The sequence below is a fragment of the Malaclemys terrapin genome, chromosome 11, assembly GCF_027887155.1.
Source record: "Malaclemys terrapin pileata isolate rMalTer1 chromosome 11, rMalTer1.hap1, whole genome shotgun sequence".
NCBI classification, from domain to species: Eukaryota; Metazoa; Chordata; order Testudines; family Emydidae; genus Malaclemys; species Malaclemys terrapin.
The window spans coordinates 77424954-77449266 of NC_071515.1; the positions used below are offsets into that span (position 1 = coordinate 77424954).

The 24313-nt window shown below is 60.8% G+C and overlaps 1 protein-coding gene across 1 annotated transcript in view; it reads left to right on the plus strand.

Annotated features, from left to right (window-relative positions):
- RUFY4 (RUN and FYVE domain containing 4) overlaps window positions 1–16420 on the plus strand; it is a 39954-nt gene extending 23534 nt beyond the window's left edge. The window contains exons 9-13 of the mRNA XM_054044833.1: window positions 4500–6536; window positions 6895–7001; window positions 8089–8235; window positions 15695–15826; window positions 16223–16420. Coding sequence (XP_053900808.1) covers window positions 4500–6536; window positions 6895–7001; window positions 8089–8235; window positions 15695–15826; window positions 16223–16325 — 2526 coding nt within the window. The 3' untranslated portion in view covers window positions 16326–16420. The remainder of the gene's footprint in view (window positions 1–4499; window positions 6537–6894; window positions 7002–8088; window positions 8236–15694; window positions 15827–16222) is intronic.
- The last annotated feature ends 7893 nt before the right edge of the window (window positions 16421–24313 follow it).

Genomic DNA, 24313 nt, shown 5'->3' on the forward strand with positions numbered 1-24313 from the left:
TTAGCTTGTGGTCCACTATAACCCCTAGATCCCTTTCTGCCGTACTCCTTCCTAGACAGTCTTTTCCCATTCTGTATGTGTGAAATTGATTTTTCCTTCCTAAGTGGAGCACTTTGCATTTGTCTTTGTTAAACTTCATCCTGTTTAACTCAGACCATTTCTCCAATTTGTCCAGATCATTTTGAATTATGACCCTGTCCTCCAAAGTAATTGCAATCCCTCCCAGTTTGGTATCATCCGCAAACTTAATAAGCGTACTTTCTATGCCAATATCTAAGTCGTTGATGAAGATATTGAACAGAGCCGGTCCCAAAACAGACCCCTGCGGTACCCCACTCGTTACGCCTTTCCAGCAGGATTGGGAACCATTAATAACAACTCTCTGAGTACAGTTATCCAGCCAGTTATGCACCCACCTTATAGTAGCCCCATCTAATTTGTATTTGCCTAGTTTATCGATAAGAATATCATGCGAGACCGTATCAAATGCCTTACTAAAGTCTAGGTATACCACATCCACAGCTTCACCCTTATCCACAAGGCTCGTTATCCTATCAAAGAAAGCTATCAGATTGGTTTGACATGATTTGTTCTTCACAAATCCATGCTGGCTATTCCCTATCACCTTACCACCTTCCAAGTGTTGGCAGATGATTTCCTTAATTACTTGCTCCATTATCTTCCCTGGCACAGAAGTTAAACTAACTGGTCTGTAGTTACCTGGGTTGTTTTTATTTCCCTTTTTATAGATGGGCACTATATTTGCCCTTTTCCAGTCTTCTGGAATCTCTCCCGTCTCCCATGACTTTCCAAAGATAATAGCTAGAGGCTCAGATACCTCCTCTATTAGCTCCTTGAGTATTCTAGGATGCATTTCATCAGGCCCGGGTGACTTGCAGGCATCTAACTTTTCTAAGTGATGTTTAACTTGTTCTTTTTTTATTTTATCCGCTAAACCTACCCCCTTCCCATTAGTATTCACTATGTTAGGCATTCCTTCAGACTTCTCGGTGAAGACCGAAACAAAGAAGTCATTAAGCATCTCTGCCATTTCCAAGTTTCCTGTTACTGTTTCTCCCTCTTCACTAAGCAGTGGGCCTACCCTGTCTTTGGTCTTCCTCTTGCTTCTAATGTATTGATAAAAAGTCTTCTTGTTTCCTTTTATTCCCGTAGCTAGTTTGAGCTCATTTTGTGCCTTTGCCTTTCTAATCTTGCCCCTGCATTCCTGTGTTGTTTACCTATATTCATCCTTTGTAATCTGTCCTAGTTTCCATTTTTTATATGACTCCTTTTTATTTTTTAGATCGTGCAAGATCTTGTGGTTAAGCCAAGGTGGTCTTTTGCCACATTTTCTATCTTTCCTAACCAGCGGAATAGCTTGCTTTTGGGCCCTTAATAGTGTCCCTTTGAAAAACTGCCAACTCTCCTCAGTTGTTTTTCCCCTCAGTCTTGATTCCCATGGGACCTTACCTATCAGCTCTCTGAGCTTCCCAAAATCTGCCTTCCTGAAATCCATTGTCTCTATTTTGCTGTTCTCCCTTCTACCCTTCCTTAGAATTGCAAACTCTATGATTTCATGATCACTTTCACCCAGGCTGCCTTCTACTTTCACATTCTCAACGAGTTCCTCCCTATTTGTTAAAATCAAGTCTAGAACAGCTTCCCCCCTAGTAGCTTTTTCCACCTTCTGAAATAAAAAGTTGTCTCCAATGCAGTCCAAGAATTTGTTGGATAGTCTGTTCCCCGCTGTGTTATTTTCCCAACATATATCCGGATAGTTGAAGTCCCCCATCACCACCAAATCTTGGGCTTTGGATGATTTTGTTAGTTGCTTGAAAAAAGCCTCATCCACCTCTTCCACCTGGTTAGGTGGCCTGTAGTAGACGCCTAGCATGACATCTCCCTTGTTTTTTGCCCCTTTAAGCCTAACCCAGAGACTCTCAACACTTCCGTCTCCTATGTCCATCTCTACCTTAGTCCAAGTGTGTACATTTTTAATATATAAGGCAACACCTCCTCCCTTTTCCCCTGTCTATCCTTCCTGAGCAAGCTGTACCCATCCACACCAACATTCCAATCATGTGTATTATCCCACCAAGTTTCAGTGATGCCAACAATGTCATAGTTGTATTTATTTATTAGCACTTCCAGTTCTTCCTGCTTATTCCCCATACTTCTCGCATTTGTATATAGGCATCTAAGATACTGGTTTGATCTTTCCTCCCAGTTTTGTCCTGACTCTTTCTCTCTGCCAATATAGCCCACACTCCCTCTTGTTTCCGACTCATTTCCCCGGTCTCCATGTTCCCCACTTACCTGTGGGCTTTGCTCACCTGTCCCCGTCGAACCTAGTTTAAAGCCCTCCTCACTAGGTTAGCCAGTCTGTGTCCGAACAGGGTCTTTCCTCTCCTCGAAAGGTGAACGCCATCTCTGCCTAGCAGTCCTTCCTCGAATAGCATCCCGTGGTCTAGGAAGCCAAAGCCCTCCTGGCGACACCATCTTCGCAGCCAGGCATTCACCTCCATGATGCATCTGTCTCTGCCCGGGCCCCTACCTTTGACAGGAAGAACTGAAGAGAATACCACCTGCGCTCCAAACTCCTTCACCCGTACTCCCAGAGCCCTGTAGTCACTCTTGATCCGCTCAGTGTCACACCGCGCAGTATCATTTGTGCCCACATGGATGAGTAGCATGGGGTAGTAGTCAGAGGGCCGGATAATCCTCGACAATGCCTCCGTAACGTCTCGGATACGGGCCCCCGGCAGGCAGCATACCTCCCGAGATGAAATGTCAGGGCGACAGATGGGCGCCTCCGTCCCCCTCAGCAGAGAGTCTCCGACCACCACTACCCTACGTTTCCTATTCGCAGTGGTGGCAGCAGACTCTCCAGCCTTAGGGGTACGAGGCTTCTCCTCCTTTACTGTAGGGAGTGATTCCTTCTTTCCTGTATCAAGAAGAGCATAACGGTTACCTATAACCACGGCAGGAGGGTTCGGAGCAAGGGTGGAGCACTGCCTGCTGCCAGAAGTAACCAGCTGCCAGTGTCCACCCTGAGCCATCTCCTCCTCCACCAGTGGTGTATCAGCAGTTCTTTGTACTGGGACAGCTACCTCAGCTGTCTCCACATGGACACTGTTGAGGAATTGCTCGTGGATACGGATGCTCCTCAACCTAGCCACCTCCTCCTGTAGCTCTCCCACCTGCTGCCTGAGAGATTCCACCAGCAGGCACCTCTCACATTGGATGGTCCCCCCAGCCTGGATATCAGTAAGTGGAAATTGCAAGTTACAGTCTTTGCAAAACCACACCTGGATCTGGGTAGAGGCATCCATGCTTAGGCACTCTGTCTGGCTACAGGCACAGGTGGAGGAGACAGAAGCAGTGCTGGCACAGGTGTTGCGGGTCTTCCTAACCATCGTAAGCCTCCCTCTGTCAAACTCCCGTCTGCAGCCCCCTGTCAGCTGAAAGGGTTGTTTAAGCAAAAGGTTAGAATGTAGCTGCTTTATAGGTATTAAGGGGAATCAAGAGAAAACAGATGGAACCGGCAAGGGACCCTCGCCCCCTTCCTGCCCCCTTCCTAACTCCCTTGCGAAACTCCCTGTTCGCAGCCCCTGGTCGCTTGTGCGCTGCTTTATAAAGCCCTGGCCTGTATGAATGCCCCGCCCACTGATGAAGGCTCAGCCACTTACCAGAGGCTTCTAGCTTTCAAACCTTCCTTTGAAGCTCACAGCTTCCAACTGCCAGCCACAGCACACGGTCCTTCAAACAACCAAAACAAACAAACAGACTGACAAACACAAGCTCAGCACACAGCAAGTAACCCTCAAACACAAACAAACACCCACTACAGACAGTCACTTACCCCAAAAGGGTGCTGTATTGCTCCTCCTTCACCTGGAGAACTCCCTCGCGAAACTCCCTGTTAGCAGCCCCTGAGCCCAGGCTGCTACGTGCCTGTCTGCCCGTTATGTGGCTACACAGACCAGATCCGCCCCACTCTACTGGCTGACCCCCTGTCCTCCCAGCATGCATTGCTGGCGGGTGCCACTCTGGGGGCGTGTGGAGCGCTAGCCGGCCGGCTTTCCCAGCATGCGCTGGAGACGGGCCTGCAGCCCTGGCGGTGCTGTGGACGGAGCCGCAGTTTGGGCAAGTCAGGTGTAACCAGCTCGGAGCACGGCACCACCACCTGGTTAGGAGAGCTCAGGTGTCCTTGCAGCAGAGACGGTGCCGCAGCCAGCGGCGACTGAATCTCATGCGGGTCTGATGCGGCTGATCCGCCAAGAGCTCCTGGGCTGGGCTACTGGGGGATTGAACCCAGGGCCTCCAGCTCCAAAGCCCAGGTCTCTACCACCTGAGCTAAGAGCCCCAGCCCGTTAGCTGGCCGTAGGAGCAGGTGGTTATCCTCCTAGCCACAAACAGGGGCGCAGACCCACTTGTCCCCAGGTATCTCCGAAGAAGCCATCCCTCATTCTGTCTCTGCTCTTATTCGCCCGCTGTAGGTTGGGAACCCAGCTGGAGTCAGCGAGAAACACCACGGAGCCAGGAGAGGACCCCAGGAGGAACCCCAGCTCCCGGGACAGGTCAGCCGATCCCCGGGGCTGAGCACTGATGACCCGTTCCAGCCCAGACTGGAAGAGTCCAGGGAACATACGGCAACGGCGGCCTCTTTGGAGAGGAGCCCGGGCAACGGGCGACAGGCGGGTTCCCAGCAGCGGGGCTCGGAGGCGGCTGGAGACGCAAAGCCAGAGGCGGAGCTCCGGAGGGTTAACGCCCAGCTGCAGCTGCAGGTCGAGGCGCTGGGCAGGGAGCTGGAGTCCATGTTGGTTCAGCAAGCGCAACGCCACCGCCAGGAGCACGACAGGCTGCAGCAGGAGGCAGCTCAGCGCTGCAGCCGCCAGGCGGAGGAGCAGGCCAGGCAGATCCGGGAGCTCCAGGACTCCAAGGCCTTCCTGAGCGACACGCTGGAGGAGATGGACGTGCTGGTGAGCGCCCTGAGGCGGCAGCTGTCCCAGAAGGAGGAGGAGGCGGCGTCCCTGCAGGCGCGGCACAGAGCCAGGCTGGCAGCGGGGGAGAAGCGTCAGCAGGAGCTCGCCGAGCGGCTTTCCCAGGCCACGCGCGACGCCGAGCAAGAGGCGGCCGCGGCGGCCGGCCTGCGCCAGGAGGCTCGGGCCGCGGCCGAGGCCCTGGAGGAGGCCGAGCGGCGGCTGAGAGCGCAGGAGGCCGAGAGGAGGGAGTACCTGGCAGGAGCAGAAGCCCAGGAGCTGAGGCACCAGCAGTTGCTGTCGCGGTGCCAGCGACTGCAGGAGAAGCTGAGTGCGAGCGAGGGGAGGCTGGAGGAGACGGAGGCCCAGGTGGCGGCTCTGCGGCACCAGCTCAGCCAGGGGCAGCGGGAAGGGCCCAGCGGCAGCCCCCCGCTCGGCCCGGAGGAGGAGACGGCCCAGAGGGCCGCGCTGGAAGGCAGGCTCCGGCAGGCCGAGCTGCAGGCCGAGGGGCTGAGAGAGAAGCTGGAGCGGGGCCTGGCGGAGGGAAGGGAGCTGGAGAGGGAGCGAGAGGCCCTGCTGGAGTCGGCGGTGTCTCAGGGGCAGAGCCTGGCGGCCGCCCGGCTGGAGGCTCAGGATCTCCAGAAAGAGCTGGCTGCACGGCAGGAGCGAAACGCCTCCCTCCAGGCGGCTTTGGCGCACGCGGAGAGGGCCCTGATGGACAAGGAGGAAGGGGCGCGGGGCCTGCAGGAGGAGCTGGAGGGGCAGTCGGCCAAGCTGCGGGATGCCCTGGCCGAAAACGCCGCTGTGGCCTCCCGGCTGGCGGAAGCCGCCGCGGGCTTCGCGCGCGAGAAGGCCCAGCTGGAGGCACGAGGGACCGAGGAGCGAGCCGGCCACGAGAGGGCTGTGGCCGAGCTGAGGAGGCAGCTGGCGGAGTGCGAGGAGCAAAGGCGGGCGGAGGGAGAGGAGAAACAGCAGCTCCAGGCCGTGCTGCAGGGAGTCTCCGAAGAGAGAGACGTCCTGGCCAAGCAAGTGCAAACCACAGCGGCCGCCCTGGAGAGCCGTGCCCGGGAGGCAGGCGAGCTCCGAGATGAGCTGGAGGAATTGAGGGCCCGCAGCCAGCTGGAGGACACCCGGCTGCAGGAAGCGCTGGCCCGGCAGAAGGAGGAGAGCGACGGGCAGATGGTGGCGCTCCGGCTCCAGGTGCAGACGTTGGAGCTGGAGAAGCAGAGAGCCGCCGACACGCTGGAGCAGGCCAGGGGGCAGCTCGCCACCGTGCTGGCGGAGAAGGACACCTTGGAGGAGACGCTGGCCCGAGCTGCCGCGGAGCTGGAGCGGGCAGGGGGAGGCGACTGGCCGGAAGCTGGGGATGAGGGACCCCTGGGGCTGGCCAGAGGACGGGGCGCAGCGGAGGAGAAAGCGGCTGGAGGGGGTGGGCCGCAGATGGGCAAGCAGGTGCTGGCAGGGGAGCCGCCGGAGGACCTGGGGACAGCGGCCATGCTGGAGAAGGCCAGTCCAGAGCAGAAACCAAGGAAGAGTGTCGAAGAGATGGTGAAGGTAGGAACTGGCCATTGGAAGGGAGGGAATGGCACTGGAGTGAAATGTGGGAGGGAAATGGGGGTGAGGGGTTCTCCATGGCACATTTTGAGTTTTCAGAAAAAAAAACCAAAAAACCCCTGCAAAATATTTCGATTCAGACAAGCTGCTGCAGTGCATCATGGGCGTTGTAGTTCAGGTGCCTCATTCACCTGTTCACCTCTATGGCCTTGGTGCCCTGGTCAGACTACATCTCCCATGATGCACCAGGGTCTCCCCTCTTGGGGAGGGCTGTCACATGGCTGGGATGCATCATGGGAAATGTAGTCCAGCTGGGGGAGCCCAGGCCTGGTCTCACGTTAGCGCTTTACCCTGCTAGCACCTGACCACCCACCTGGAGAAGGCGATGGGGGAGGCCCAGCAGAAAGGGCAGCGGCTAACGGCCAAGGAGGAGGAAGCCAAGCAGCTGGCGGAGCAGCTGGGCAGGTAGGAGACGCAGTGAGCCCGGCCGATGCCCTGCGTACACGGCGCTGCCTGGGCTGGAAGCGCCCGGGCCCTCGGGAGCCTTTGCAACGCGCCACTGCTGCCCGAGCCAGCGGGCCTGATTCTGACCTCGCTCACCCAGCAGGGAAAGTCGGGCAAGATGCCACTAAGGCCAGCAGCGCTGGGGGGGAAGTGATCAGAATCGGGTCAAAGAGCGAGGACAGTAAACCCTGGGCTCCGGGCAGCCCAGATACTGTGGTGATGGGCACCTTAGAAACGCTGACAGCCAGAGTCAAATGTACCCCTTGCTGCAAGCTCACCGACACGTCAGCCAATCGGACGAGAGCCCAATAGCTGACTAACGGACACACCAGCCAATCAGATGGGGCTTTCGTGGAAGGCATGGCCAGGCTGAGTCCGTAGCACTGAGAGCTTCCCCCCAACCGAAATCCAGAGAGCTCCAAATGCTCCCAATAAACGTCCGGCCCCTCTGCTGCTCAGGGCTCACAGGCCCGGCCGCTCGGCGGTGGTGACCTTGCTACATCCACAGCTGGCCAGAGAGTCTCCTGAGTTGGAGATGCCCCAGTGTTAAAAGCCAAGCCGGATGTGAAACCCCAACGCTCAGGCCCCGAGGAGCAATAAAGGGCATAACCCCCATGTCTTTCCCCCATGGTTCCACCCATGGTCTCCGTGCCAGGGGAAATGACCCTTCCCCAGCCAGCCTCAAATACAGACGGATGCAAAGCTGCCCCCTGGCAGGATCATCTCTGGGTTTCCTGCCCGTCCCGGCGAGACGCTGGCCCTGCTTTGCGGCGTTCATTTGGCCCCAGAAATATCGGTGGCATTTTCTACAGGGGAGCTTCAGCGGGCTGCCTGGCTCCGGCTGGGGTGGCTCAGGCCTGTCCGCATGCAGCGTGGGGCTGACCCCCTTCGGGGCATCACTGCCGGAGCGGGGTGCTCTTGCAGTCCAGGGTGGTGGCCTGTCCGGCCTTTCCCTGCCCTAGCGACAGACCCCAGCGGTGGATCTCCGGCACCCTGCAGCTAACACTTGCCAGGGCTCAGCCATCTCAGGGCTTGTCCTTCTGTCCAGGGCCCGGCAGGACGGGGAGCAGTTGAGGCTGGCGCTGGAGAGAGCACAGAGAGAAGCCAAAGAGCGAGAGAAGAAACACCTAGGGCAGCTGACCGAGCAGCAGGAGCTGGTCCGGGAGGTGAAGGGTCGGCTGCTGGAACTGCTCCGGTGAGCGGCTGGGAGGCGAGGAACGAGGCGGGGATTCCTGGGGGACGTAGGCGTAGTTTGGCCTCCATATTTGGGGGGGGGGGCAGCACCAGTCAGGCCAATGGGGCCGCACGTCATGTGGGTGGCAAACTCCATGCCTGCCAGAGGCTTGCAGATTGGGGGGGCAATCCCCCCCCTTACCCTCCTAAACTATGCCCATGCTGTGGGAGCCAGGGTCGGGGGGAGGAGATGCAGCCTCTATGCTCCATCACTTGGAAACTTGACTCTGCAGCCCCCTGCGATCCCAGCCCTGACCCGCCCCAAACACACAGCTCTGCTGGTGCCCCTCAATCCCGACCCGCAGCCCCCTGCGATCCCAGCCCTGAGCCCCCCCAAACACACAGCTCTGCTGGTGCCCCTCACTCCCGACCCGCAGCCCCCTGCGATCCCAGCCCTGACCCCACCCAAACACACAGCTCTGCTGGTGCCCCGCAATCCTGACCCGCAGCCCCCTGCGATCCCAGCCGTGAGCCCCCCAAACACACAGCTCTGCTGGTGCCCCTCACTCCCGACCCGCAGCCCCCTGCGATCCCAGCCCTGACCCCCCAAACACACAGCTCTGCTGGTGCCCCTCAATCCCGACCCGCAGCCCCCTGCGATCCCAGCCCTGACCCCCCCCAAACACACACAGCTCTGCTGGTGCCCCTCAATCCCGACCTGCAGCCCCTGCGATCCCAGCCCTGACCCCCCCCCAAACACACACAGCTCTGCTGGTGCCCCTCACTCCCGACCCGCAGCCCCCTGCGATCCCAGCCCTGACCCCCCAAACACACAGCTCTGCTGGTGCCCCTCACTCCCGACCCGCAGCCCCCTGTGATCCCAGCCCTGAGACCCCCAAACACAGCTCTGCTGGTGCCCCTCACTCACGACCCGCAGCCCCCTGCGATCCCAGCCCTGAGCCCCACAAACACACAGCTCTGCTGGTGCCCCTCACTCCCGACCCACAGCCCCCTGCGATCCCAGCCCTGACCCCCCCCAAACACACACAGCTCTGCTGGTGCCCCTCAATCCCGACCCGCAGCCCCCTGCGATCCCAGCCCTGATCCCGCCCCCAAACACACAGCTCTGCTGGTGTCCCTCACTCCCGACCCGCAGCCCCCTGCGATCCCAGCCCTGAGCCCCACAAACACACACAGCTCTGCTGGTGCCCCTCAATCCCGACCCGCAGCCCCTGCGATCCCAGCCCTGACCCCCCACAAACAAACACAGCTCTGCTGGTGCCCCTCAATCCTGACCCGCAGCCCCTGCGATCCCAGCCCTGAGCCCCCGAAACACACAGCTCTGCTGGTGCCCCTCAATCCCGACCCGCAGCCCCCTGCGATCCCAGCCCTGACCCCCCCAAACACACACAGCTCTGCTGGTGCCCCTCACTCCCGACCCACAGCCCCCTGTGATCCCACCCCTGAGTCCCGCAAACACATAGCTCTGCTGGTGCCCCTCAATCCCGACCCGCAGCCCCCTGCGATCCCAGCCCTGAGCCCCCCAAACACACAGCTCTGCTGGTGCCCCTCACTCCCGACCCGCAGCCCCCTGCGATCCCAGCCCTGAGCCCCCCAAACACACAGCTCTGCTGGTGCCCCTCAATCCCGACCCGCAGCCCCCTGCGATCCCAGCCCTGACCCCCCCCAAACACACACAGCTCTGCTGGTGCCCCTCACTCCCGACCCGCAGCCCCCTGCGATCCCAGCCCTGACCCCCCACAAACACACACAGCTCTGCTGGTGCTCCTCACTCCCGACACGCAGCCCCCTGCGATCCCAGCCCTGACCCCCCCCAAACACACACATCTCTGCTGGTGCCCCTCACTCCTGACACGCAGCCCCCTGCGATCCCAGCCCTGACCCCCCCCAAACACACACAGCTCTGTTGGTGCCCCTCAATCCCGACCCGCAGCCCCCTACGATCCCAGCCCTGAGCCCCCCAAACACACAGCTCTGCTGGTGCCCCTCACTCCCGACCCGCAGCCCCCTGCGATCCCAGCCCTGAGCCCCCCAAACACACAGCTCTGCTGGTGCCCCTCAATCCCGACCCGCAGCCCCCTGCGATCCCAGCCCTGACCCCCCCCAAACACACACAGCTCTGCTGGTGCCCCTCACTCCCGACCCGCAGCCCCCTGCGATCCCAGCCCTGACCCCCCCCAAACACACACAGCTCTGCTGGTGCCCCTCACTCCCGACACGCAGCCCCCTGCGATCCCAGCCCTGACCCCCCCCAAACACACACAGCTCTGCTGGTGCCCCTCACTCCCGACACGCAGCCCCCTGCGATCCCAGCCCTGACCCCCCCCAAACACACACAGCTCTGTTGGTGCCCCTCAATCCCGACCCGCAGCCCCCTGCGATCCCAGACCTGAGCCCCCCAAACACACAGCTCTGCTGGTGCCCCTCACTCCCGACCCGCAGCCCCCTGCGATCCCAGCCCTGAGCCCCCCAAACACACAGCTCTGCTGGTGCCCCTCAATCCTGACCCGCAGCCCCCTGCGATCCCAGCCCTGACCCCCCCCAAACACACACAGCTCTGCTGGTGCCCCTCACTCCCGACCCTTAGCCCCCTGCGATCCCAGCCCTGACCCCCCCCCAAACACACACAGCTCTGCTGGTGCCCCTCACTCCCGACACGCAGCCCCCTGCGATCCCAGCCCTGACCCCCCCCAAACACACACAGCTCTGCTGGTGCCCCTCACTCCCGACACGCAGCCCCCTGCGATCCCAGCCCTGACCCCCCCCAAACACACACAGCTCTGTTGGTGCCCCTCAATCCCGACCCCCAGCCCCCTGCGATCCCAGCCCTGACCCCGCCCCCAAACACACAGCTCTGCTGGTGTCCCTCACTCCCGACCCGCAGCCCCCTGCGATCCCAGCCCTGACCCCCCCCAAACACACAGCTCTGCTGGTGTCCCTCACTCCCGACCCGCAGCCCCCTGCGATCCCGGCCCTGACCCCCCCAAACACACACAGCTCTGCTGGTGCCCCTCACTCCCGACCCGCAGCCCCTGCGATCCCAGCCCTGACACCCCCCAAACACACACAGCTCTGCTGGTGCCCCTCACTCCCGACCCGCAGCCCCCTGCGATCCCAGCCCTGAGCCCCCCAAACACACACAGCTCTGCTGGTGCCCCTCACTCCCGACCCGCAGCCCCTGCGATCCCAGCCCTGAGCCCCCCCAAACACACACAGCTCTGCTGGTGCCCCTCACTCCCGACCCGCAGCCCCCTGCGATCCCAGCCCTGAGCCCCCCAAACACACAGCTCTGCTGGTGCCCCTCATTCCCGACCCGCAGCCCCCTGCGATCCCAGCCCTGACCCCCCCCAAACACACACAGCTCTGCTGGTGCCCCTCACTCCCGACCCTTAGCCCCCTGCGATCCCAGCCCTGACCCCCCCCAAACACACACAGCTCTGCTGGTGCCCCTCACTCCCGACCCGCAGCCCCCTGCGATCACAGCCCTGAGCCCCCCAAACACACACAGCTCTGCTGGTGCCCCTCACTCCCGACCCGCAGCCCCCTGCGATCCCAGCCCTGACCCCCCCCAAACACACACAGCTCTGCTGGTGCCCCTCACTCCCGACCCTTAGCCCCCTGCGATCCCAGCCCTGACCCCCCCCAAACACACACAGCTCTGCTGGTGCCCCTCACTCCCGACCCGCAGCCCCCTGCGATCACAGCCCTGAGCCCCCCAAACACACACAGCTCTGCTGGTGCCCCTCACTCCCGACCCGCAGCCCCCTGCGATCCCAGCCCTGACCCCCCCCAAACACACACAGCTCTGCTGGTGCCCCTCACTCCCGACCCGCAGCCCCCTGCGATCACAGCCCTGAGCCCCCGAAACACACAGCTCTGCTGGTGCCCCTCAATCCCGACCCGCAGCCCCCTGCGATCCCAGCCCTGACCCCCCCAAACACACGCAGCTCTGCTAGTGCCCCTCACTCCCGACCCACAGCCCCCTGCAATCCCAGCCCTGAGTCCCGCAAACACACAGCTCTGCTGGTGCCCCTCAATCCCGACCCGCAGCCCCCTGCGATCCCAGCCCTGACCCCCCCAAACACACAGCTCTGCTGGTGACCTTCACTCCCGACCCGCAGCCCCCTGTGATCCCAGCCCTGAGCCCCCCAAACACACAGCTCTGCTGGTGCCCCTCACTCCCGACCCGCAGCCCCCTGCGATCCCAGCCCTGAGCCCCCCAAACACACAGCTCTGCTGGTGCCCCTCAATCCCGACCCGCAGCCCCCTGCAATCCCAGCCCTGACCCCCCCCAAACACACACAGCTCTGCTGGTGCCCCTCACTCCCGACCCGCAGCCCCCTGCGATCCCAGCCCTGACCCCCCCCAAACACACACAGCTCTGCTGGTGCCCCTCACTTCCGACACGCAGCCCCCTGCGATCCCAGCCCTGACCCCCCCCAAACACACACAGCTCTGCTGGTGCCCCTCACTCCCGACACGCAGCCCCCTGCGATCCCAGCCCTGACCCCCCCCCAAACACACACAGCTCTGTTGGTGCCCCTCAATCCCGACCCGCAGCCCCCTGCGATCCCAGCCCTGAGCCCCCCAAACACACAGCTCTGCTGGTGCCCCTCACTCCCGACCCGCAGCCCCCTGCGATCCCAGCCCTGAGCCCCCCAAACACACAGCTCTGCTGGTGCCCCTCAATCCCGACCCGCAGCCCCCTGCGATCCCAGCCCTGACCCCCCCCAAACACACACAGCTCTGCTGGTGCCCCTCACTCCCGACCCTTAGCCCCCTGCGATCCCAGCCCTGACCCCCCCCAAACACACACAGCTCTGCTGGTGCCCCTCACTCCCGACACGCAGCCCCCTGCGATCCCAGCCCTGACCCCCCCCAAACACACACAGCTCTGCTGGTGCCCCTCACTCCCGACCCGCAGCCCCCTGCGATCCCAGCCCTGACCCCCCCCAAACACACACAGCTCTGTTGGTGCCCCTCAATCCCGACCCTCAGCCCCCTGCGATCCCAGCCCTGACCCCGCCCCCAAACACACAGCTCTGCTGGTGTCCCTCACTCCCGACCCGCAGCCCCCTGCGATCCCAGCCCTGACCCCCCCCAAACACACAGCTCTGCTGGTGTCCCTCACTCCCGACCCGCAGCCCCCTGCGATCCCGGCCCTGACCCCCCCAAACACACACAGCTCTGCTGGTGCCCCTCACTCCCGACCCGCAGCCCCTGCGATCCCAGCCCTGACCCCCCCCCAAACACACACAGCTCTGCTGGTGCCCCTCACTCCCGACACGCAGCCCCCTGCGATCACAGCCCTGACCCCCCCCAAACACACACAGCTCTGCTGGTGCCCCTCACTCCCGACCCGCAGCCCCCTGCGATCCCAGCCCTGACCCCCCCCAAACACACACAGCTCTGCTGGTGCCCCTCACTCCCGACCCGCAGCCCCCTGCGATCACAGCCCTAACCCCCCCCAAACACAAACAGCTCTGCTGGTGCCCCTCACTCCCGACCCGCAGCCCCCTGCGATCACAGCCCTGAGCCCCCCAAACACACACAGCTCTGCTGGTGCCCCTCACTCCCGACACGCAGCCCCCTGCGATCCCAGCCCTGACCCCCCCCAAACACACACAGCTCTGCTGGTGCCCCTCACTCCCGACACGCAGCCCCCTGCGATCCCAGCCCCTGGGTTTCTCTTGAGCAGCAGCTGCAAACTGTGCCGACACTGTTGGAGATTCTGTAACGTGGGGAGCTGGGCTAAGCCCGAGCTCATTCTCGCTGGGCAGCAGATGGCGCTAGCCCCCAGCAGGGCCACACCTCGGCCCCAGCCCCGTCCTGGCTCGTCTTCCAGCCCAGGCTTGGAGCGGCCTTTTCAACCAGCTTCGACCCTCCGGCTTCAGCTAACGGTGCTGAGCCCTGGGGCTAAGCCCAACCAGAGCTCTGCCAACGCGCAGCCCCTCGGCTCAGCGCCTTGGCTCTCCGGTGTACACAAGAATGGCCACAGTGGGTCAGACCAGAGGTTCATCTGGCCCAGTATCCTGTCTGCCGACAGTGGCCAATGCCAGGTGCCCCAGAGGGAATGAACAGCGCAGGTAATCATCAAGTGATCCATCCCCTGTCGCCCATTCCCAGCTTCTGGCAAACAGAGGCTAGGGACACCCTCCCTGCCCAGCCTGGCTAGTAGCCATTGATGGACCTGCCCTCCAGGAAGTTATCTCATACTTTTAAGAACCCAGGTATACTTTTGGCCTTCACAACATCCCCTGGCAGGGAGTTCCACAGGTTGGCTGTGCGTTGTGTGAAGAAATACTTCCTTTTGTTTGTTTTCAACCTGCTGCCTGTTAATTTCATCAGCTGACCCCTGATTCAGGTGTTATGAGAAGGGGTAAATAACACTTCCCTACTCACTTTCTCCACATCAGTCATGATTTTATAGACCTCAATCATATCCCCCCTGAGTCGTCTCTTTTCTAAAATGAACAGTCCCAGAGTTTTTAATCTCTCCTCCATCCCCCTAATCATTTTTGTTGTCCTTCTCTGCACCTTTTCAAATTCCAGTATATCTTTTTTGAGATAGGGTGACCAGAACTGCACACAGTATTCAAGATGTGGACGTGCAGGGATTTATATAGAGGCACTGTGATAGTTTCTGTCTTATTATCCGTCCCTTTCCTAGTGGTTCCTAGCATTGTTCGCTTTTTTGACTGCACGGCACATTGAGTGGATGTTGTCAGAGAACCATTCACAATGACTGCCAGATCTCTTTCTTGAGCGGTAACAGCTCATTTAGACCCCATCATTTGGTATGGATAGCTGGGATTAGTTTTGCCAACGTGCACAACTTTGTCGTGTGGTCAGGTAGCAAAGTGTAGCCCTGATTGCCAGACCGGAGGGGCGAGAATTGCGTATGAGACAGTGCATGGGGTCATTGCACTCACAAACCAGCCGCTGGCCACCGAATCGGCCGTTTGTGTGCGGTCTCTGGGACTCTGCGTGCAGCTGTGGCCATTGTGTAACACACCTCCAAAGTGTGTGTGTGTAACGGCCGCCCCGTGCAGAGGGTAACAGCCTGCCACCCAATGCCTGGATTTCTGTAGCTCAAGCGGTGGAGGTTTGGTGGGGAGGGAGGCAGAGGGCCGGTCTGCTGCTGACGGGGGAGATCACCAAGGGAGCTGGGTCTGGCAGGGGATGGGCAGGTCACACACACCCTCCTGTGATGGGGAGGGAGCTGCAAAGGCTGCCCCCCTCACATCTGGCAGCTGGGGGGTGACGGTCACCGTGAGGCCTCTGGGGGTGGCCCTGGGGCTCGGCAGGGCTGGGGCTTTAGTAAGGATGGTTTGGGGGCTGGCAGGGGAAGCCCGTCCCCTGGGATGGGACCGGCGGGGGGATAGCAGCAAGGGCTGGGCTGGAGTCGAATGGGAGCGTCACAGGAAGGGAATGATGGGCCATCTCCCCTCACCCCCCAGGGAGAAGGACGCCTTGTGGCAGAAGACAGAGGGCATCAACTCCCAGGCCCCCAGCGTGGTGCCCCAGGACCTCAGCCTGTGCGCCCGCTGCAGCCAGGACTTTGGGTTTCTCTCCCGCAGGTACCAGTGCAGGTGAGGGGGCGTGGCCACAAGAAGTGGGGGTCAGCGGGGCGGGGGGAGAGGCCAATGGGAACGGAGCGCATGCCAAGTCACCTGGCCATGGGAGCGTGTTGGTATTACCCTTCTCCCCTGCCCAGCCCTGCCTCATGGCATTATGGGGCTCCCCTGCTCAGCCCTGTCCAGCACCGTTTTGGGGGTTCCCTGCTCCCTCTGCCCAGGCCAGCTGTCCCCTGCCCTGCATCATTATGGGGGCCCCCGTGCTCCCCCCTCCCGGGCTCAGGAAATTGATGAAAGTGACAGAGTGGGATCTGTTCTGTGGGTGTGGAGAGGGTCTCCCAGGGGCGAGGGTGGGCGCAGCGGGTGCCTGTGGTGACGTGGGCCGCATCACCTGCTTGGCTCTCTCCGCAGGCTGTGCCAAGGCACCGTCTGCCAGGCATGCTCGGTGGAGAGCGGCAGGAGGGAGCGCTGCTGTCTGCTCTGCTGGCAGAAGAGGAATTTCAAGGGCACCTGAGCAGGGCCCGCGTCCAGTGCGCCCTGCCTCCAGCAGGGGAGACCGTTCCTGGCACCGACCTGTCTCTTCGTGTGGGACCGGGGCGTCTGTAACCCTTCCCGTGCCCCCGCGCTGGCGACGGGGCAGCGGCTAGAACCTGTTGGGCTGGGCCCGCACTCGGCCCTGCAGACGTTTCCCCGCGTCCTGGCCTGGGGAGACCATTCCGGTGCAGAGACCCGGCCAGGTCCAGGCCCTTCAGCCCTGGGGGCACCTTAAAATGAATGGCAGCCGTGCGTATTTTAGCTCCCTCTAGTGGCTGGCCCACATAGAGGATAACAGCCTACTACTGCTAACAGAGTTGTTCAGGCAGCACGAGGTTGGGCTGTGGTGCTGAAGGTCCTGGGTTTGGAGCCTGCTGACGGCTCACGAAGCGGGTCAGTCCATAAACTCGTGGCTTGAGCAGGGCTGCTAGCGAAGGTCTCTGATCTGTGACAAAAGGAGACCAGGCCCCACAGGGGCTTTGATGTGCAATTACACTCAGCAAAGCTGGCCTCTGTGTGTTGTCTCGCGGCGCTTCCAGTCCAGGTTCTCTCCATTTCCCAGGAAAGCTGCCACTCCTGGAACCCCAGGCCGGCTGCGTGCGTTAGGTCTGCCCCAGGCCCTGACGGGAAGGGTCTTCTGGCTCCCCCAGTGCCAGGGATGCTGCAGCTGGAACTGTGGGGGGCGGCTCCCTCCCGCAGAGCGGGGCTGACGGGCGCGGGCCAGAGACGCTTGGTTCTGCCGGAGGAGGCGGCGGGGCTGGCTCTGATGCGCCGGGAGGGGGGCGGTTCAGCACCAAGGCGCTGTTTCGACCTAGTCACGGCTGCCCACGTCTAGCACTGAAGCCCATGGAGTGCAGGGGGCTGCCTCCCCCCAATCCAAAGCCCCTCGACATCCCGGGCTTTGGCTCACATGGCCACAGGGGTGATAACAGCCTGCTACTTACTCACAGCTGAGGGAGCACATCCTTTAGCTCCGGGGGCAGGGGCTTGTGCTGTCAATGCTGAAGGGCCGGGGGTCGTTCCCTGTGGGCGCCCCAGGGGTCAGGGCCAGCGAGGGGGAGAGGCTGGCTTGAGGGGCGGAGGCACGGGGTGGCGCTCCACCGGTTAAACCGAGAGACGCTGGTCTGGGCGAGGGCTGAAGGCGCCAGGTGCTGCCCCCAGTGTGGTGTCCCATCTCCAGGCCTGTCCCCCCCATGCTGCACTGCAGCTGGCAGGCCCCCCAACATGACGCACAGGGGAGAGGGGGCAGGGGAGATGTCTCTTTGCCAACAGCCCCAGCGAGGTTTCCTGGCTCGATTGCAGCGAATTGCGACGGGGTTGGTTGGGCAAGAGGGTTCCCAGCCACCGTTACAGACCAGCCCTCCCCCCGCCTGCGGGGGCTGCGCCAGGCTCCAGTCCCAGAGCAGGTTGGGAAGGCCCGGCCAGCCTCTTAACCTGTCCCCCATGTCCCAGCCCAGCAGCAGGGCATCCTCTGAGCAAACCCTCCGCCCCCTGGCACCTGATTGCACCAGCGGGCATCCAGAGCTGGGCTTCCTGAGCTCCAGGGCACGATGTACCGGGATCCTGCCCAAGGGAGCATCATTGGATGGGACCCTTCCATCCCCGCGCCGGTGTGCCAGCGGGGCCCTGCCAGGGGATCGATGCCGCGCCGGGACCCTGCCAGCCCCCTGCCAGGGCGCCCGTGAGGTTCTGGGATTGTCCCAGGAGCCCAAGGGAGTCGGGTTGCAGACTCTCTAGCATCCCATGGGAGTCGGGCACCTGAGCCTCAAGGCTCCTTTTGGCAAATCCAGCTTGCCTGTTCGCAGCGGGAAGCCGGCCTGTTGGACGCGGCTGTGGCTTCCTGCGGGCCTAGGAGCGCCAGACAAAGTCACCGTCTACAAGCCGGGCCTGGGGTGGGGGGTTCTCCCGGTGGGTGCCAGCCAGGGCCAGCTCCAACCCTGCCACCTCAGGAGCCCCCGCCCTGCCAGGAACAGGGTGGCATGAAGCTCGCTCTCCCGGCTCCATCCCCATGAGGGGCGGAGGACGATCCCCACAGGAGTAATAACCTGAACCCCCAGGGGGTACCCCTGCTGCGTACCCATCATTCCCCTAACTCCAGCAACACCCCCTATGCCCAGCTATCCCCACGGTGGGAGTGGGGAGATGCCAGCCCTTGAACCTTGGGCTTTGTAGCTTGGGGGATGGGGGTGGGCTTTGCAAAGGGTCCCCGATTTCCCCGGCGCTGGTAGCCCTGGCACCAGCTGCCCTGCTCTGTCACCAGTCTAGGAGCAGCAGAGAGCGGGGCAACATGGCGTTAGAGAAGACCCGTTCGATCCAGGGGCCCCAGCGCAGGGCTAATCCCTACCCTGGCCCGGCGCCCGGGGAACCCGTCTCCCCCTGAATGGTTCAGTGCCCGTCCCAGGAGGGCTGGATGGGCAGCACCTGAGTGCAAAGCGATGCAGAGGGAGCACGCTATACCGGCCACGCTTCAGCTCGACACTATGAGCACGTCCATCCCTCACTCTCTGCCCATCTCCTTCCTCACCTGCTGCACCCCGGCCTGCGCCCCCCTCCCCAAACTGCTCCGGCCCAGCTCGCCCTGGCCCTGAATTGGAAGCCCAGCCACCATGGGATCCCTGAGCCTGAGTCCCCCCCGGCTCCTCACCGCTCCCGGGCGGGGGGTTACTCAAGACTCCGACAGGAAGAGCCACAGCTCTAGTTCCTGTTCACGGCGTTGTGTAAGGGGGCCCTGCTCCTGGCCGATTGCCCAAGGCCTCGGCCCGAGTGTTTCTCCTGCAGCGCGGGTCGGACACCTGGCCCCTCGCCGTGCCAGCCAGGTGGCTGCCCACAGCCCAGCTGCCAAGTGTGTGTGTGTGTGTGTGTGGTGGACAGCCCGGGGCCTGCTGTGGCCAGTCACAAACCATTCTCCACCTGGGCGCCCCCTTGCACAGAGCTGGGGTTGGGGGAAGGGGGCTGGACCCCCATCTGCACGGCCAGGCTTCAGCCCTGATTGCCATGGGCTTGTCCTCTGAGCCCTGGACAGCTGGGCGAGCCCAGGAGGTTCCCGGGTCCATGCCCCGTCAATGGACCTCCCCTAGGGGTGGCTATTTCGTCTTTCCCCAGCCCCTCTGGAAATCCAGCGCGGGAGCAGAAGGACAGGACAGAGGCTGTCCGGGAGGTTGCCTGGAGCTTGGCTATACTAGCCATCCCGTGGTTGCCACCGTCTGGGTTAGCCAAGGCAGGGCATCGCTCTGTGAGAGGCTTGTGCAGAGACAGCCGGGGGGTGGGGGCTCGATTCCCTTCCCCACTGGTGCGAATAGGCAGCAGCTCCCAACCCGTCCCTGCTGTCGACCGGAAGGGAGAGGAGAATCAACATATTAATTTCTTTTGGGTCATCTCCGCTGCCCGGCGCCATTCCTGGCCTGTTCCGCACTGCGGCCAAATGAAACCACAGCCCCTTTGGACACCCACAATCTGCTGTCTTGAGCTCCCACGGCACTGCCATCCTGGGATAGCCCCATGGCCAGTGTAACCCGTTATCCTGCCCCCCACCGCACTGGAGCAGAGCAACGGTCCAGCTACGCCAGTATCCAATGCCTGCCACGTGGGGACAGACACGTGGCCCAAGGAAGGGCCAAATTCTGCTCTCCAGGGGAGTTACCGAGCTTTTCACAGGACACAACTAACGGGCACAGTCGTCAGCAGGGGGGACCCTTGGTAAGAATTAAGACCTGACAAAAAGGGGCTCAAAAAACCTCTCCTCCCCCCCTGGACAGGGCCGGCTCCAGCATTTTTGCCGCGCCAAGAGTGGGAGTGGAGGGGGGGGGAGGCGGGATTGGCAGCAGCTCTACTACCGCCGCTTCACTGTATTTTTTGGCAGCAATTCGGTGACGGGTCCTTCACTCCGAGAGGGACGGAAGGACCCGCCACCGAATTGCTGCCCAAAACCCGGAGGTGCCGCCCCTCTCCATTGGCTGCCCCAAGCCTGGAGCCGGCCCTGCCCCTGGAACGCTGTAGGTGCCGGATGTCTCCCCAGAAGCCGTAGCAGGTTGTCCTCTGTTGTAGAGAGTAGAGCAGGAGTTCTCAAACTGGGGGGTCAGGACTGCTCAGAGGGGCATGAGGTTATTACATGGGGGGTTGTGAGCTGTCAGCCTTCACCCCAAACCCCGCTTTGCCTCCAGCATTTATAATGGGGTTAAAAATATACAAAGTGTTTTTAATTTATAAGGGGGGAGGGTCACACTCAGAGGCTTGCTATGTGAAAGGGGTCACCAGTACAAAAGTTTGAAAAGCCCTGGAGTAGAGTAATGGTACTGGCTTGTTCTTAGTCTCATCAGTTGTCTTACAGTCAGGGTGAGCACCGGCCACCTGTTCCCACCCCCACCCATTTGCACCGACAGCATACAGCCCTCCAGGCCGTACCAGCCTGGCACCAGCCTGGCGCTCTGTGCCATTTCCAAGGGCGTATGTAATCCGCCTGAGGGCTAGCGCGGGGGCACAAAAGCATCCTGGGATGAATAAATTATGAAAATCAAATATGGTTGCAGGGGGTGTGGCTGGGTGAAGTGGTCTTTCCTGGCCCTGCTCTCTGTGGCCTCTCTCTGCTCTGGGAGCGTGTCGCCAGGCTAATAGCCGTGGGCTCGGCTGCGTTGGGAGGATGACACCAGCAGCTTACGGGACGTGAGGAGGGGAGTCTCTCTCAGAGGCACAGGATGTGCTGCCTTGGCCAGGGACTCTTGGGTAACGATGGCTTCACCGCCCTGGAAATGAGACGCTTCTGAAATCACACACACCGGCTTTTTGCTCTAGTGCTTTACACAACTACCCTGAAATGCAGTCATCTCTGGGGCGGAGGGCAGCAGCCACGCACAACACAGCGCTGAGGAGCGGGAACATGACGTCTCGTACAGAACGTGCCCTGGGAACAGAGCAAATAGGGAAGTACCCATGGCCAGAGCCTCGGCTAGGGCAAATCAGCGCAGCTCCTTGGGCATGACCCACCTCAGCCCAGCGGAATAGCTGGCACCCCTCAGGGTGGGACCAGAAGGCCGGCTAGTGTCAAGCTGAGACCTACAGACTCCTGCAGGCTTCCAGTCCCCACCATCCCCAGAGCAGAGCCAGGGGAAAGGAGAACTTCCCACACCCTTCTCTGTGGGCAGCTACCAACCCCCCTCCCCACAAACCCGTGCCAGGGGCCGGGTCGCTGGGATGCAGGGCCATGGAGGATGGTGAGGGGGTGAGGCATGAGGGTTGGCTCCATAGGCGTCTAGTTCTGTACACATACCCTGTGAGGAAGTGGGACTGTTCTTAATGTTTCCTCTGAATACTGTGTGGGGGCCTCAGTTTCCCCTATGCATTTCTTAAGTCTGTAGGTGGGGGGGAAAGGCCAGTGTGCATAAATCACTGACACTCTGTCTCCCTGGCAACAAATGGCCAGGGCCCCTTCCCCCCCTGCAAGGAAATAGCTAAAGGTGAACAAAGAGATCAGGTGACCTCCTGGCCCAGGAAAGAGACAAAACCGGGAGAAGGAGGGGCTGGAGAGGGTTTGAGAGTTGGAGCTACCTGGGGACTAGGAGTGAGGGCAGACATGGGTGGGTGTCTGGCTCTCTGAACCCCATAATGGACCCGGCCGAGGGGTCCCGTTTGCCGCTGTACCTACAAGCTCTGTTTTAGACCGTGTTCCTGTCATCTAATAAACCTCTGTGTTACTGGCTGGCTAAGAGTCACGTCTGACTGCGAAGTGGGGGGTGCAGAACCCTTTGGCTTCCCCAGGACCCCGCCGGGGCAGACTCGCTGTGGGAAGCGCACGGAGGGGCATATGCTGAATGCTCCCAGGAGAGACCCAGGAGATGAAGCCGTGTGAGCTTCTTGCCCTGAAGACAGTCTGCTCCGAGGGAGAGGAGGCTCCCCAGAGTCCTGACTGGCTTTGTGGGGAGCAGTTCCAGAGCATCGCCCGGGGAATCCGTGACACCCCCCCATGCCCTTCGGAGTCACTGGGGACGCTGCACCGAGGGGAAATCGATCCCAGCAAAACATCCCTCCCAACAGGGAGCGGGGCCTCGGCTGGTGCTGGCAAAGAGGGAATCTCCCGCGCATGGTACATTCCCTTCATCAGAGTTCAGGGCAAAGCTTTCACGGTGCCCATGAGTCTCATAAGGGCTTGCCACAGGCACTACCATGGGTGTGGGGCATCGGCTGGGCCGTCTCAGTCCAGTCCAGCTTTTCTTCTCCATCTGCCGGGACTAACGGAACAAAGCTGGACAACGGAAGGGTCCGGCTAAGCCAGAGAATTTCCAATGCAGCTAGTGGGGGCGGGGGGGACACGCCCACGACCCTGTCTCAGAAAACAGGGCATTCTCTGGGGGCTGCCCAAGGTTGATCACGTTAACCCCGGGCCTATGGGGAGTCCTAGCGTCGCAGGGGCACTGCGGCGTATATCCCACTTCAGCTGCCTTTTGTAACACCACAGCCCTGCCCTGGAGCTCTCTGCATCTTCCAGCAGGATCCGGAGCTAACCCAGCCCGGTCTGTGAGCCCGGGCTCTGCATATGGCCCAGCCACCACGAACGAGGGACAGGGAGCCGGTGAGCACTGAGAGACCCCGCAGTGTAGGTTGCCACTACTGGTCCATCATAAGCTCATTCGTCACCCCTATGCGCATCCAGTGGCTTTAGCCGGAGGCCCTCTTGCTGTGATCTTTTCCCCAGTGAGCAGTGCAGGTGAGCAGTCAAAGAGCCTGGCCAGAAATTGACAATCAGAATTATTTCTAGGGCAAGGATTCAATCAGCACGGGTGGTTTTCACATTGAAAACAAAAACCCTCTTGCTTTTTCAGCCCCGTGTATTTGAATCCGGGTCAGTGCCGGGAAGACAGGGTTGTGAAAGTTCTAATTCTTCACTTTCCTGGCTTCCCCAAACTGGCAAGATGTCCATTTTTCTGAGTGAGTCGTGCTGGTACAGTGGAGAGGCACCATTCTGTAGCCGATATGACATTAATGTGATGAATCATATCACAGAATCATAAGACTGGAAGGGACCTCGAGTGGTCATTTAGTCCAGTCTCCTGCACTCAAGGCAGGACTAAGTATTATCTAGACCATCCCTGACAGGTGTTTGTCTAACCTGCTCTTAAAAATCTCTAATGACGGAGATTCCACAACCTCCCTAGGCCATAGGCGCCGACTCTTAGCTTAGCATCCACCGGCAGCTGCCCGTGGCACCGCCCTGTCCCCCTGCTCCAGCTCACCTCCGTCTCCTCCGTGAGCACGCTGCCATGTCCTGCTTCTCCCCACTCCCTCCCAGTGCTTGCGCCGCGAAACAGCTGATTCGCGGGGCAGGGAGGGAGGGGGGAGGAGGGGGAACGCAGTGCGCTGGGGGAAGAGGCGGGGCCGGAGCGGGGAATTGGGGAAGGCATCCATTAGGGGCAGGGAGGGGGCGGAGTTAGGGCGGGGACTTTGTGGATGGGTTAGAATGGGGGCGGGGCCAGTGGTGGGGATGGGGGGGAGTCGGGGCAGGCCAGAGGCGGGGAAAGGGGCAGGGGTGCGGTCACCCACCGGCGCCTGACAAAGTTGGCGCCTATGCCCTAGGCAATTTATTCCAGTGCTTAACCACCCTGACAGTTAGGAAGTTTTTCCTAATGTCCAACCTAAACCTCCTTTGCTGCAATTTAAGTCCATTGCTTCTTGTCCTGTCCTCAGAGGTTAATGAGAACAAGCTTTCTCCCTCCTCCTTCTAACAACTGTTTATGTGCTTGAAAACTGTTCTCATGTCCCCTCTCAGTCTTCTCTTCTCCAGACTAAAGTTTGCTGGTGAGTCTATTTTGTCACCTCAAGTTTTAGACACCCAAAGTTTTTGCCTCTAATGTTTGAAACTCTGGATGACAACATATTTGCCATCTAACGCGCAAAGGGTCCGGGATCTGAAACTGTAGAAGTCAAGAGTTTATTATCGATATTTTTAGAAGTGAAAAACGCTGATGACAAGCCCCAGTT